This window comes from Panthera uncia, chromosome A2, assembly GCF_023721935.1.
Source record: "Panthera uncia isolate 11264 chromosome A2, Puncia_PCG_1.0, whole genome shotgun sequence".
Taxonomy (NCBI): Eukaryota; Metazoa; Chordata; class Mammalia; order Carnivora; family Felidae; genus Panthera; species Panthera uncia.
Genome location: NC_064816.1, coordinates 18,023,565 through 18,038,691, shown reverse-complemented (window position 1 = coordinate 18,038,691; position 15,127 = coordinate 18,023,565). Strand labels below are relative to the sequence as shown.

Here is a 15,127-nt window from a genome sequence, read left to right as displayed (position 1 = left end):
AAAGGGAGAGAATCTCCTAGCATACAGCCAGATGTAGGGCTTGATCTCAAGAACTATGAGATCGTTACCTGAACTGAAATCAAGAGACAGAGGTTTAATCGACTGAGCCACCCAGGCGTCCCAGTGATAATCCTTACTATGCCAATTCATTGTGGTCATCGTACCTGTGATGCACTGAGCACCCAGCAGGTCCCCAGAAAAAGAACTGTCACACTGCCCCTATCCCAAAAATAGGGAAGTCAGAAGAGGACTTAATGAGGTGCTATTTCCACTAAATAGATACAGGAAGTAACTTTAAAAACCTGACAGTACTCACACAAGTTAAAGTTCAAAGGTCACAGCAACGCCTCCACTCACACTGACAGCAGGCCGTATCCCAGGGCTCATGGTAGCACTTGCTGCCATTTAAATGTCACCTCAAATGGGCTGCACCAAGGCACACTCTCTCTCCTACCATAAGCCCCCCCCCCCCCCCCCCCATCTATGGGAGAAAAGTATAACAACGAAAAAAATCACATTGAAAAAAAGTTTATTTAAAAAAGTTCTAGCAGCAAGAACAGTAACAAAACAAAAGGAGACGGACAAACAAAACAAGAAGGAGGTTGTGTCCTATGGGACTTGCCTCTCCTCCATTCTTTAATCTAGTTCTTTATACCGAGCAAACATGACTCTTCGCACAGCGTCTCGGTAAGTCTCGTTGGACTGTCTCTTGCTGGTTCTTCCTGGAGCCCCTACACTGGGCCCCCTCATCCGGCCTTCAGTCTGTAACACAAAGACAAACAATGAAGTGAGCTCTATGAATTAATTAGCCTCAGGGCTGGCCTTTGATCACAAGCATCTCTGGACCAGTAAAGAGCAGTATATAGGAGAATTTTTTAGAATGTTCAATTAATTAAAAAAAAAAAAAACACCCAAAGATGAATAAGGAGGGCAGTGGAGCTATGGCCTCAGGATACAGGATTCAATACCAGACATAGGGGAAACCAGTCTCCTATCTCCTATAGCTGGTGTTTCAGAGGGGAACCAAACGAACACAAAATGGGCAATGTTCCCTCCTATCACCTTTTCTCTCTTCTCTTTCTGAAATATGAGGGGCAAAGCCCTTCATGGGAACAGAACTAACTTCATGCTCCTTAAATTGTAGCCATTTTAACTCCTCTGATGACAATGCCTCTCAGAGATGCTTCTGTACTTTTTATTATGGGTTCCCTGGTTCTTTTCACCACACGATCTGTCAGTCTCAAACTGCCTGATTCCCATACTTTCCATCTTACTCCATGTAAGAGTAAGATGAGCCCCATTCCCACTCCCAACCAAACTACAAAGGGCCCAGAATGCCTAGTTAGAATCCAGCAATCAAGACTGATGGGCTCCTTCAGCTCTCGTGTCCTTCACCAGCAGTGGAGAAAGCCTAGCTAAAAGGCAAAGACAGCTCCAAGCCAAAGTGAGAGAAAGTATATTCCAGGTTCATGCCACCCCCAACAAGATGGAAACCATTTCACCTCCTCTGCTGAAGCCAATCCAGGATGGCCATATCCAAGGCCTGCCCCCTTCCTCCAGCCAGTGGTCTGTTGGACACAGCCTCCTTTGTTGCTACTGTCAATACCTTCTTTACCAACAGGTTTACGATCACTGTAAAAGCAGCAGAAATACTTAGACACCAACACTTACAAAGTGACCATTTGTGAGCCTAATAGAAACCTCTGTCCTCTTGATTCAGATTTGCTTCCTCTTAAGTATTTTAAACAATATTTTTGTGCCTACTGTCTATGCAACAGGGTTTGTCCTGGGGATGTACAGAGATGACCAAGACCTGACCCTGTTCATGGGGAAGGATATAAGGAGGATAGTATGTCCACAGATGCTTATAACACATTGAAGAGCTCAGCCATGGATGTGGCACCAGGAGATATCTCCTATGGAAACAGCAGAGAAAACACAAACTCTGAAGGTGTATCACCAAAAATGATGAATTTCAACAAGAAGGCACATCTGAACGGACCAAAAGCATGAGAGGAAAGGAGGCCACAAGTAAGAAGTGAAAGAATACAATTTGTCCAGGAGAGGAGAAGTAGCCTTGAACGTCATGCTCAATCATGACTCTGGACTGCATCCTTCAGGTAAAAACAAAAAACAAAACAAAACAAAACAACACAACACCTGAACTCTAGGCCTCCCTCTAAGCAAGGTATACCTTCACAAAAAAAGTGTGTTTTAGAGATTTCTGTTCATAAAGATGGTTTTGGTGGCAGGGTAGAGAGTACACTGAGGATTGAAGAACAGAGATTGAGAGTAAGGAGTCTAGTTTGGAGGTGAGCTAGAAAGGGGGACAAAGCTTAATTAGGGATGTGGCCAGTAACAACATAGGGGATAAAGGAGTAAGACTGGGTCAGACCAGGTAGACCAGGATGCAGTGACGTTACTACTCTGAAAAAGGAACACAGCAGGTTTAGCAAGGCTGGAGTATGATATATGATACAATACTGAGTAATTGTTTAATGTGAAGACCCTAAGAGGTCTCTAAAAAAACATGCCCAGGAGGTAAATACAAAGGGTAATTTTGCACCCAGAAACCTGAACGGCCTTGGGATGGAGTCACAGGACCTGTTAGCCTGTTAGTGATGGCTGAGGTTTTGGGTACCTCAGACCGTCCACGTCAAGAGGGTGGAGCAGCAAGAATAAAAGTATTGAGGGCAGAGTCCTGGAGAAGATCTGGAATTTCCCAGAAAACCAAGAGAAGCAGGAGAGAAGACTAAGAAGGAAGAGAACCTGTAGAATGTGGTATGATTGGTGCCAGAATACAAAAGGGTGTCCTCCTGCACCCAGCCCAACTAACTCAGAGCTAAGGTGCTCTTCCTTCTCCTAATGGACCCCTTTACCATTGCCTTAGCCCAGTATATTTCAAATTGTGGAGAATGACCTAATAGGGTGTTACATTGATTAAGTGGTCCTTCCTTAGCATTTCCTAAGAACGCAAACAGAAAAAACTAGAATAAAAATATCAGAGTTTTATTACATACAGTAAAGAAATATTTTTTAAATAAAGTTTATTTAAAATTTATTTTGAGAGAGAGAGAGAGAGAGAGAGAGAGAGAGAGAGAGACAGCGAGGGGGGGAGGGAGGGAGGGAGGGAGGGAGGGAGGGAGAAAGAGAATCCCAAGCAGGCTCCACAGTGTCAGCATGGAGCCTGACGCGGGGGCTCGAATTCATGAACCATGAGACCATGACCTGAGCCAAAATCAAGAGTAGGCCACTTGACTGAGCCACCCAGGTGCCCCTAGGAAGTATTTTTCATGAAGATTTCTTTTTCAGGTACTTACACACACATGATTATTGGGCCATGATTAAATAAATCTCTTACTGTGGGTGGTCAGCAAATAAGTGGAATGCCAGAGCCCCAGACCACATCAACTCTTCTCTGGGGCCTTTCTCCATCAGTGATCTTCCCCATTCCCATGTTCATAACCTACCCTGGCTATTAGCTCTTTCACCTACCAACACATATACCTGTTCAAGTCTCACCAGAACAATGCCCTGCTTAAAATCATTTCATAACCTCCCACAGCCCTAAGGCAAAGTCTGAGCATGGTGTTCAAGGAGTATGAACTTCACGAACTGGCCTCTGTCTACTGAGCCAGCCTCATCTGTCACTCAGCCATATATCCCCAGTGTCCAGTTCCATCAAGCTACTTTCTTTTTTTTTTTTTAATTTTTAAAATGTTTATTTACTTTTGAGAGGTGGAGAGACAGAGCAGGAGTGGAGGTGGGGAGCAGAGAGAGAGGGAGATAAAGAATCCGAAGAGGCTCCAGGCTCTGAGCTGTCAGCACAGAGCCCGATGCATGGCTCGAACCCACAAACTGCGAGATCATGACCTGAGCTGAAGTTGGCCACTTAACCAACTAAGGCACCCAGGCGCCCCTCCATCAAGCTACTTTCATCCACAGTGTATGCAGTTTCCTCCAACTGAAATGCCCATTCCTTCTCCACTGGATTTCTATGTCTGCTGTACAAGACACAGCATCACCTAAACCTTCCTTGTCCTATGTTCAGTTGGTCAAGGATAATATATGTCTTGTCCACCTGAGTATTCCTGGCGCTTAGTGCAGTACCTGTACACAATGGGTTATCAACAAATTCTACATAACTCTGGGCTCACGACTCAGGACTATCAGACTAGAAACAAGCACATGAATCTAGAGATCATGTACGTCTATCAGCAGCCGACTATCCATTCAGTGCCTATGTGTGAGAATGGAGGTTCCCTAGAGAAAAAGCCTGAGACGGTGACGTTCTTATCAGGTCCATAGGAGGCATAGCATTACTGATGAGGAGAGAAAGAGTTACCAGCCATGGCCACTCCAGCCCTGGCTTCAAGCAGCTAAGCAGCCAGGCATCTTCCATGAAAACATACATATTTCCCGAGTAAAGCCAGGTGGTCAGAGGCTGGAGTGAACCTTATGCTCAAGGAGTTCAGACAGAATCTGCTCCCACTAACCTCAGTTACCCCTAAAAGAAAAAGCAGCACAGCTGGAGAAAGATGGTTTCGCCATTAGGCCTTGCGGCCTAGGCTGAATGAAAAGTTCCCGGCTTACCTGTCAGTTTCCCTGGAGTATTTAATTCGCTTCCTTTCTGGAGAGTCAAAAGATTGGAGCTTTTCCCTGCGATCATTTCCTCTTTCTTTAAACCTTCCCTGTTGGTAAGCAGAATAAAAGATCTGAGATTTCCATCTAAGGGGGTTGGGTAGTGGGGAAGCTTCACTTTACTCCTGATATTCCTTCTTTTTTAAAAATTTTTTTTTTTTAATGTTTATTTATTTTTGAGACAGAGCATGAACGGGGGAGGGTCAGAGAGAGGGAGACACAGAATCTGAAACAGGATCCAGGCTCTGAGCTGTCAGCACAGAGCCCGACGCGGGGCTCGAACCCACGGACCGTGAGATCATGACCTGAGCCGAAGTCGGCCGCTTAACCAACTGAGCCACCCAGGCGCCCCTCCTGATATTCCTTCTAATGTGAAGGGAGTTCAACTGGTAACTCCTGGAATCTCTTGCTACTTCAAATACTCTTCTTGAGAAGCAGTGGCTTCTCCAACTGGTAAATTTGAGAAGAATGAGCTACTGTGCTTGACTCACAGCTGTGTTTTCCTCTTCTGAGGAGGTGCTCTCCAGTAGAACTCCAAAGGAGGATTCCTAATGGTCACATAAGACCTGGCCCGGTCAGTGAAGCCTGCGGCTGTGTAGGTGAGTCTGCCTAATTATGTGATCTAGGCAGCAAGTCCATTTAGCTCTAAACTAAACTACTTCCTCCAACCTAGCCTCTAATAGTAAAAGATGTCATTTCAGCAGCCCTATCCAACACTCCTTCATTGATTTTAAAAGCTGTGCAGGAAAGAAATGCATTTATTTGACCTATCTGGAGACCCTAAACTAACACCACTTTTAAAAAATAGACTAAGATATAATTTATAAACAATGAACTGCACCCATTTTAATGTAGTTTGAGGAGTTTTTTTTTTTTTTTTAGTACTTATTTTTGAGGGGGGGGAGAGAGAGAGACAGAGAGAGAGAGAGAGAGAGACAGAGAGCGAGCGCGCGTGAGTGGGGGAGGGGCAGAGAGAGAGGGAGACAGAATCTGAAACAGGCTCCAGGCTCAGAGCTGTTAGCACAGAGCCTGATGCGGGGCTCAAACCCACAGATCATGAGATCATGACCTGAGCCAAAATGAAGAGTCTACATTCAAGTGACTGAGCCACTCCCAGTTTGAGGAGTTCTGATAAATGTATATACCATCTTTTAGGGCCTCTTCATTCTGTGTCTTCAGCACAGCCTACAAATTCCACACCAGAAAGTATAAAGGGTTGGGGTCAAGGGAGTAACAGGTCACCAAAGCTTACCTCCTGTTCCCTCCTTTCTAGATAGGCTAGTTCCTGCTCAGACTGTTTTATCTTCCGATGGATTTCCAGGTTTTGCTGAGAAGAGAAAAAGTTCTAGGAGTACAGGTCTAGAAAAAGTGGCCCTAGAAAGTGTTTCTAGGCCTTTCCCAATAGCTGCTTTAGGACTGTGGCTCCTTTTTCACTGACCAACTCTCCTGAATGATCAGTGTACTCTGCAAGCAATAATTCTTAGCTAGACTGGCTTTAGGCTCACCAATGAGACCCCAAGTTCAATTGCTGGCTTGTCACACAGATTAGTTATGTGGTGTGGCACGAGAGACCTTATTCTACTACTCTCCAAAACACAGAAAACACAAATCTGGGTTATATGGTAAAAATTACGACAGAGGGGAATCTGAGCACACCAGTAAAGAAAATGAAATGCCAACAAGTGCTCTGCCTAATACCACCTGCCCCCCACCACCATTCTCAGGCACTATTCACTTTTTCAAACCCTCAGAGAAATATGAAAAGGAGAACCCAAGCTCCTAAAGGAACAAACAGACTGCTCTGAGAGTCCTGTATTCCTTGAGGGTCCCCCACGTCTTAAGCATGGCTCTACTACACAATACCCTCGGGCACATATAAGAAACTTGAGGTGTCCAGAGCATCTCTTGTATGGACAGGGTATTCTTTGCACTGGGATCACTGCAAGGAAAGGAAAAAGTACTACAGTCCACTTTCCACGGTCCCAGGGTCAGTTCACCAGACTTCTGGCTCCTCTTTCCTGACATTAGGCATTTAATATCATTTTCATTAGACAGCTTAAATTTATTTTTATTTTTAAAAAAATGATTTACCCTTTTATTTTTTTAAAAATTATGCCCAATATCGCTTGGACTCATGAACCCAAGATCAAAAGTCACATGCTCTACCCAACTGAGCCAGCCAAGAACCCCCAGAGAGCTGGAATTTAAATGCGTCAGTCTCATGACTCAGAATTCTAGAAAGGCAAAGGGACTTGAGAAGTAATCTGTTGCAGGGAGTGTCAGGAGCCTCTCACCCCCATAGAAACTCTGCAGAGCCTCCACTGAGGCAGCTGGGAGAAGAGGTGTGCTTATTACTAAAAGCAAAGTTTCTCAGCTTTTAGCTACATAAGACTTTGGGTTTTATACTAAGGGAAAGTTGAAATCCAATCTCCTCACTGGCTCTAGCAAATCTGCTAGAGAAGGAGTGTGAAATAAATCACCTTATACTGAAAACACGGGTCTGTCTATGGGCTTTCTTTGTCCAGAATTTGGCTCCTTGGTCAGTACATCTAAATGGGAAGACTGCAGGGGAGGGCCAGTGTATGTCAGTTTAGCACCCTAACAACAGATGTCGTGCCATGATTTATAGGTGTTTTACCACATGAAGAGGTGGCAGAATGTGACCCACCTTTAGGGAAAATTGCACAGTATCAGAGCTAGACAGAACCAGGTGAAGCACCAAGTATCACAGAAGAGAAGGGGATTATCTGAGGTCCAATTGTTAGCTTAATGGAAGAGCTAAGATGAGAAACTCAGCCAGTTAGTTTCCTACTCCACGACCCCCTCTCCTCCTGTCTTCAGTGCAGCCTCCATGTTTGGTGTCCCAATCCCAGCCATGCTGCTTGCCTGGGGTCTACAAAGTGAGGTTTTGGAAGGTGAGCACAGCCTTAATGCAGAGCAACTCGTAACAAAAGGTGGAGGAACAATTCATTTTGAAATTGGGCTGTGATGCTCATTGATAGTAAGAGTCCAAAGTCTGAAAGGTCAGAGCCCCTTCCCCATACCTTGTGCAGGTCTGAGAGCTGCTGGTGTTTGATCAGAACTTCTTTGTTGGGAAACTGCCTTCTGCAGAGCAGACAAGCCAGTTTATTCCAATCAGTGAGTTTGTCTTCTTCGTTCTCCTTCTTGGTCAGTTCCTCCCTTTGTGGGGGCTGTGCTGTGCGGGGCTGTGGAGGAGGGGTCTGTTCCTCCTCCTCTTCCTCTTCGTAGTCACTGTCTCCTCCATATTCACCCAGGAGGCCAATGAGTGGGTTTATCACCTTAGGCTGGAAAGAGAAGGCCAGAGATTAAGACTAACTTCAATCTATATTGTGGGGCCTGTTTTCTGAATATTCCAGTATGGGTATATCTCATTTCTTCTTTTAGTTTGAATAATGAACAGTGGGCTCAAAATAGGCCCACTGACCGCACTGCTCCTTCCCAGATGGAAGGCAACATGGTTTAAGCTTGACTTTTCTCCTTGATCACTGAGATAAAACCACAAAGGTTCCGTTAGAGGTGACTCTAGCAACAAACAGTGAAGAGAAAGAAGGGAAAGGGGAACTGACATAAACATGGAAGTTACGAGTTACAAAGAGGAAGAGATAGCAACAACCCCCAAGTCACTGTAACCCATGCAGAAAAGGAAAGATAAACTTTATTAAGGCTATAGTAACCCCTATAGCAAAAGGGATTTAGCAGGAGGATTAAAAAAGCAAATGAAGGATAAACTCTCAGGTAGACAGCTCCTGAGTGACGCAAAGGCAAAGGCAAAGGCAAAGGCAAAGGCAAAGGCATGGATAGGACTGATGCTACAATGAACTGTACTAGTAATACGGTGCAGGCAAAGAATATATACCAGTAGTTTATAGGAACTATGAAATAATGATGCATGATCAGTGGCCTATGATCAATCAAAATAAAAGTAAAGCATGGCCACTATTGTTATATATTTACATTTAACCAGAATCATCTGCAATTGGAGGAGACCATCACTTTAATGCATCTAAAAAAATGGGTACCAAGTTTAGAACTGTTCACTTTGGCCAGGCAGGCAAACTGTCAAAATGACCATACATGCATTCCCCATCTGCGATTCTTATGCAGCACCAAAAAGGCAGGAAAAAATGGAGCCAGGGAAATGGGTTTCCTGGGTCATTTAGAAAAGAAGAATTAACAAGACCAAGATTATAACTTAAAAAGGGCCAGGTCCTCCCTTGGTCTGGTGGGAATGGCACAGGGTACAAAGAAAGATGACAGATAAACTGCCTCTGATTCTCCAGTTATATCCCTATTAGCAGATAGGAACATTTATCTCATGCTCATATTCAAGAAAAGTCCTTGTTTGTGAGACAGAGGGAACAAAAGGACCAACACCAAAGTGAGGCATCAGCCTCTGAACTTCCTTTCTCATATGGAACCAGCCCCAGCCTCTCAGCCCAGGGCCTTGGCTTAGTCTTACTGGTGGAGGACTCTCTTCTTTCTTCACAGTGGGAGGCAGGGGCTTCTTAAAGACGTCCTCTGGGGGGACTGTCCCCTCACTGGCATTTTCCTGAAACTGATCAAACCCATGATAATTCTTATGATACTCATAAAAGCTGGTTAAGAGTTAACCCTGTTGAAATTAGTCAGATTTTCCAAACCTCCTAATTTGTGAAGTATCTGTAATGTTGCTATAATGCTTTCAAAATAAAAAAGCCTTTAAAAACATAACATTCAGTGTATATGGAGTGGTCACTATATGTCAGGAACCAGATGAGGCATTTTTATGCACTGTCATCCTTAGCCTTTACTACAACCCTCCAGATAGGCATTAATATCCTCATTTTACAAATGATTGGGAATACTGTTAGAAAGAATAAGTGCCAAAGCAGAAGTCTAGGTTCTCAGAAACACACACATACTTTCTCTCTCTGTCTGTATCTCTAGATAAACAACCAGCAGTATTAGAAGGGGAAAAAAAAGTAAGTTATGAATTGAACCACAAGCGAACTCATCATTTTCACTAATGCTTAACTGGTGCCAGGGCAAATCAATAGAATTCTTTTGAAACTAATCTGGCTCTATGTCAGGAGACACAAAAATGTTCAACATCTTCCATTTTGAAAATTTATCCTAAGGAAGTAATTTAGAAGGAGAAATAAAATACTAACTAAATGATGCATATTACAACAGAATAAGACTAAAAAGAAGAGACAAATTATGCAGGAACGATGAAGAAAATGATGGTACAGTTTTACTGTGAGTTTTTTTACCATACAGGCATTAAAATAATAAAGAGTATTATAGAACCAGGGAAAAGCTACTTACGATCAAATATAAACTGAGCAGAGAACACAAACTGGTAGCCTTACCACAATTAGACCTACAGAAACATCAAGCACTGAAGAGGGGGAACAGGAGAGTGAAACTGTGTGGAGCCCAGGTGTTAGGATTTGAACTCAGCCACTTCGTTCTACCAGCCATGATTTTTATGACTGTGAAAGAGTTACCCACTGCCTATAAAAAGGCAAGTGGATTACTGGCATTTTTTTGGTCACTTGTCTCTTCAACCCCAGATTTCCTCTAGGACTCCTTCATTTGAATCTGTAATTATCTGGTAAAGAGCAGATTCAAAAGCCCTCTTACCCTTGTCACTCCTCGGTCTTTTTTCTCCTTGCCATCTCTTTTAGATGCCTCCTTCTTGCTACTTGACTTTCCTTGAATGGTGGATTTCTTTTCCTTGATCTCCTCTTCTTCAGGTGACCCAGGGTCCTGGGGCACATAGACTTCTTGCTGCGATACGGTTACAAACTGTTAAGTCTGCAGAATGTCTCACTTTCCCGGTTAATTCTAGGTCTAAGGAGCAAGTTTCCTTCTAGGGGAAAGAATGGCTCTCTTCCTCACAAGCCTAAGAAGAGACCACATCAAACAATCTAGAAACTCTCTCCAGGGGCCAGGACACATCCAGACCACTCACTGTCCATTTTTCCAAGAGCAGCACTGTTCTTACCTATAATGCCACAAAGCATTGCTTTTCCATATAGGCAACAGTTAACAGAAAGGTCACCATCTTTAAATCCTGAATGAACACAACTCAATAAATACAACATGATATAACATGTGGACTCTAAAAGACACCCGACTAGACATGAGGTACAGACAATGTAACAGAGCAGCTGCCAGGAATGGAGAAATAGTGAAACTTCTATAAATTTCAACATTGTCACTTTTCATGTAATGAGCAACCAGAAAATCCAGGGAAAAAAATCTTCACAGTAACAAATTACAGGTACTTTTCTCCAAAGAATCAGTGACCAAGTAAACCAACCAAAAACTCACCTGAGTGTTGGGGTCATAATAAGTGCCTGCCAAAGGGTCATAATAGTAGCCAGTAGCAGAATCATATATGTAGCAGTCAGATGATGCTAGTGGGAACAAAACCAAGCCAATGTCAGTTAGTCCTTGTCCAGTGAAGCCCTTGCTGGGAACTTACCAAGAACAACCCAAGAATGGGGTTGGCCAACCCAAACAGGTGCAGAACCCATAGATGGTGCTCTCTCTGAAGGAGCACCCCAGTCAACAGTATCTCTTGCTAACTTTGTGACTACAAAGATTTCAATTAATGAGTAGTCAAGCCAAAAAGACCAAAAGAAATAAAACAAGTCACTTACACTGTTGTCCTTGTCGATTTGTATCTGAAGACCAGTCTGAATTTCTGCCTCCTCCTCTCCTATCTCGGAAATACTTTTTACCCTATCACAGAAAGGCAAGTTAAAATTATGGAACTTCTGATAGCTCTCAGAGTACTCCCCAACTGCTGACGCCTACCTGATAGTAGTGCATGTGGTCAGAATGGTCCCCAGAATCATTTCTGTAACAAATAATACAACAGGTCTTGAGTCTGCTACCAAAAAAATCCCTGAGGACTGCCTACAGATTTGCCAAGAAACGTTCTTTCCCCCATTTTGCAGGGAAAGCTACCAACCCAGACAGCAAGCAGGCCTGGCAGTATGGAGGCTCCTACAAAGCCACTGCTGAAGCAAAAGAGCAAAGGAAGTGAGGGTGCTAGAGCAAGATCTGCTCCATCCCTGTAAGCCTGCCTTTCCAACACAGCCACTTCCCAGTTACCACTCCTGGGGCAAGATAAATATAGGAGTAAAGAGGAATTACGTTTCCTAGTACTGTGGGAGTATATGAACAGGGCCAGGGAAGTGGGGCGTCAGGACATCATTTTCTTAGGATTCCAAGGGGCAAGGATATATCAAGATTTTTCCGCACATCCAAGACAGTATCATCATTTGAGACCCAAAGATACCAGGCAGTGAAGAGGAAAGGGACTAAAGTATCTAGTAGTGCTATTTAAGGGGGAGAAAAAAAAAATCTAGAGTCAGAATAAGGCAAGCTTCAGAAAAAGAAAACACGCATACGTATCTGAAGCAACCCATATCAGAAGATACCATGTCTTACTATCTCTGCCTTTTATCAGTTTCCTCCCAAAAACCTGAGTAGGGGAATCACAAAGGAGGCCCACTCCTCTGCCTTACCTTCGTTTTCCAGTGGCCAAGTTTACAGCTACCATCTTCCCATCGATACTAAATGGCGGATCAAGGTTCTGTAAGATCTTCACTACACGAAGAGCTTCCTGGGGAACCAAAGATACATTTCAGCACAGGGAGAGAGAAAAGTCCATGTCCTCTGAAAGAGAACTGAACATGGATTTTCCTTCTCAAAAGAAAAATGTACTGAACATTACGTTCTGGTCATAACTGTAATAGTAAGAGCACACTGGCAAAAACAGGCAAGTCTTGATGAAGTGTTGATCAGAATAGTGGTCACAGTAGACACCAGTTTCTCTGGTATTGATATCAGAAATTCAAATTCAAATTCTCTTCTGCAATTGTCATTGCATCAGATCCAGTTTACAAAGTCCCTTATGATTTCTGAGCATGAAATCTAAGAAATACCAATGATTTTCATTACTACCTTCACAATATTAGATAGAAGGCCCCACAACTAAAAATTCAAACCACAAGAATCTATTAAAGCAACATTCTGAGGAAAAGAGGGAACTGTCCTATTACCATCAAATATAAGACCATCTATGGCTAAGCAAAACAAATTTCAGAAACAAGAAAATTCACTAAATCTTGAAAGGTTCAGTACATAGGTAACATAAGAACGTAGTTACTTGTGAGGAATCTATCTATCTATCTATCCATCCATCCATCCATCCATCCATCCATCCAGAGTGTGCCAGTGGGCGCACGTGAACAGGGAAGGGGCAGACAGCGAGAGAGAGACTGACTCCCAAGCAGGCTTTGTGCTGATGCAGGGCTTGAACTTACGATCTGGGAGATCATGACCTGAGCCAAAATCAAGAGTCAGACGCTTAACTGACTGAGCCACCCAGGCACCCCAGTTCTCATGTTATTTTAATTGGACATTGTAAATGCCATAAAACAAAACCAGATTTGGAAAAACATTCAAGAATTCTAACTTTAAAAGGATAGTCCCTTCATCTGAGTGAGCATTAAACCCAAAGGAAAGAACAAGGGGGGTTGTGATGACAGATAGTACATGAGTATTCCAACGATAAAGAAGCCCCTCAAATATCCTTAAGGATTCTATAGCCAGCTGTCCCTTGGCTATTCCAAAGCAGAGCAAACTTACCGCATGGGAGTCAAGGTCAATAAAGCCGTAAGTGTGGCCCATGGGGCCGGTTCTGTTCTTGATGATACGGACATTGGCAGTAGTAAGGCGGACGTAGGGCTCTAGCACTTCCACTATGACCTCAGGTGGAGTAGACCGATAGATGCGTTTTAGCATGATTGCTGAACGAACCATGCACAAATGGGAAAGGAGCAAAGAAAGAGAAAGGTTAATTTTCAAAGCCCTCAAAGCCCGATTGTCTTTTTAAAAAAATGTTTGTTTCATTTCATTTTTTGAGAGAGAGAGAGCATGAGCAGAAGAGGGACAGAGAGAGAGAGAGAGACACCCACACACACAGAATCTGAAGCATGTTCCAGGTTCTGAGCTGTCAGCACAGAGCCTGATGCGGGGCTCAAACCCATGAACTTGATCACGACTGAGCTGAAGTTGGACACTTAACTGATTGAGCCATCCAGGTGCCCCTAAAAATGTTTGTTTTTGAGAGACAGAGCGCACATGTGCACGCATGCACACACACGTGAGCAGGGGAGGGGCAGAGAGAAAGGGGGACAAAGGATCTGAAGTGGGCTCTGTCCTGACAGCAGAAAGCCAGATGCGAGGCTCTGACTCCTGAACTGTGAAATCATGACCTGAGCTGAGGTCGAAAGCTTTAACTGACTGAGCCACCCAGGTGCCCTTGATTGTTCTTTTTACACTACAGATGCCATTCTGCTCTAGCAAGGCTGATTCTATAAAACAACGTTGGTCATATACTTCAAACATTTCTTCACCAATACTCAGAAATTTGAATAGCAACTTGCTATTTGGAGGATATAGATTCCTTTGACTGGTATGGCAAGGCCTGCAGAAAGCAAGAGCCTCCACCATAAGGTGAGCAGTTTTAATAGGGTGTGGGAAAGAGCTGGTCCCCAGCCACAAAACAGACCATCTAAATTCCAACTGAGGTAGTCAAAATCTAGTACACCCCCTGACAAACCACTTACTTTTGCTCTCCCCATCCTGGCGTGTCTCCCCAGACCATGGCTCCTTCTCTCGGTCTCTTCGGAAGGTAAGCCCTTCCCTTCGAGAAGGAGGCAGGTATCTTTCTGCTTCTCTCTTTTGATGTCCCAAGCGTGGTTCTTGTCCTTCTTCCCGCTTTTTGGGTTCAGATTCTTTATCACCTGACCTTGGAGACTGGTTGGGTTGTTTTTCTGATGCTGCTGGTATGGATGTTTTCTGAGGCTGAGGATAGGTTACTAATTCTTGCTTGGCCTCTGTCACTAGAGGAACAGAAACAGAAAGAGAATCTCCAGCAGGTTTCATCCAAAAAACACTACTGTTGTGATTCCTCCTTACCTGCCACCAAATACTCATATTGGAATGCTTTTAACAGTCTTAGAAATACCTATAAAAAAGCCCTCTAACAGATTTTAAACAAGGCTAATGAGTCCGCATATGTTATACTTCAAAGAAACCACACAATTATTGAAAAAATTTCATCTTATGAGTTCTCTATTACTTTCCAAACATTTAAATATAAGAAATCCTTCATGAGACTCCGGGCCTGAATACTAAAACCAATGATAAGAATACATTTGGCAACAAAATTACCAGAGATATGATTATTGCCAGAAGTTTGGTAGAAACATATTTTCCAAATGTTTATGTCTAGGAGCCTTGCTTCTTCCAGTGTTATGATACTATGACAGCTGCTTCAAATTCTCCAAGACCATAGGTGGGCCCCCTCTTCTCTAGGAAGTTAACAGAACTACCTGAATATGGCTCATTCACATGCAAATAATTATAATGAGCAAATGTCCTTCAAAATATAACTGAT

The 15,127-nt window shown here is 43.4% G+C and overlaps 1 protein-coding gene across 13 annotated transcripts in view; it reads right to left on the bottom strand.

The window, feature by feature from the left end:
- Window positions 1-512: 512 nt before the first annotated feature.
- Window positions 513-15,127, bottom strand: part of RBM6 (RNA binding motif protein 6) — a 105,136-nt gene continuing 90,521 nt past the window's right edge. For 12 of the 13 annotated variants that reach the window (XM_049640501.1, XM_049640507.1, XM_049640504.1 and 9 more), the window contains 13 exons: window positions 14,295-14,570; window positions 13,312-13,472; window positions 12,186-12,283; window positions 11,470-11,512; window positions 11,313-11,394; window positions 10,981-11,066; window positions 10,288-10,434; window positions 9,122-9,217; window positions 7,686-7,946; window positions 5,894-5,968; window positions 4,594-4,691; window positions 1,503-1,632; window positions 513-762 (listed from right to left, as the gene is read on the bottom strand). In XM_049640501.1, coding sequence (XP_049496458.1) covers window positions 637-762; window positions 1,503-1,632; window positions 4,594-4,691; window positions 5,894-5,968; window positions 7,686-7,946; window positions 9,122-9,217; window positions 10,288-10,434; window positions 10,981-11,066; window positions 11,313-11,394; window positions 11,470-11,512; window positions 12,186-12,283; window positions 13,312-13,472; window positions 14,295-14,570 — 1,679 coding nt within the window. In that variant the 3' untranslated portion in view covers window positions 513-636. The remainder of the gene's footprint in view (window positions 763-1,502; window positions 1,633-4,593; window positions 4,692-5,893; window positions 5,969-7,685; window positions 7,947-9,121; window positions 9,218-10,287; window positions 10,435-10,980; window positions 11,067-11,312; window positions 11,395-11,469; window positions 11,513-12,185; window positions 12,284-13,311; window positions 13,473-14,294; window positions 14,571-15,127) is intronic. The other variant, XM_049640500.1, reaches the window with a different exon arrangement.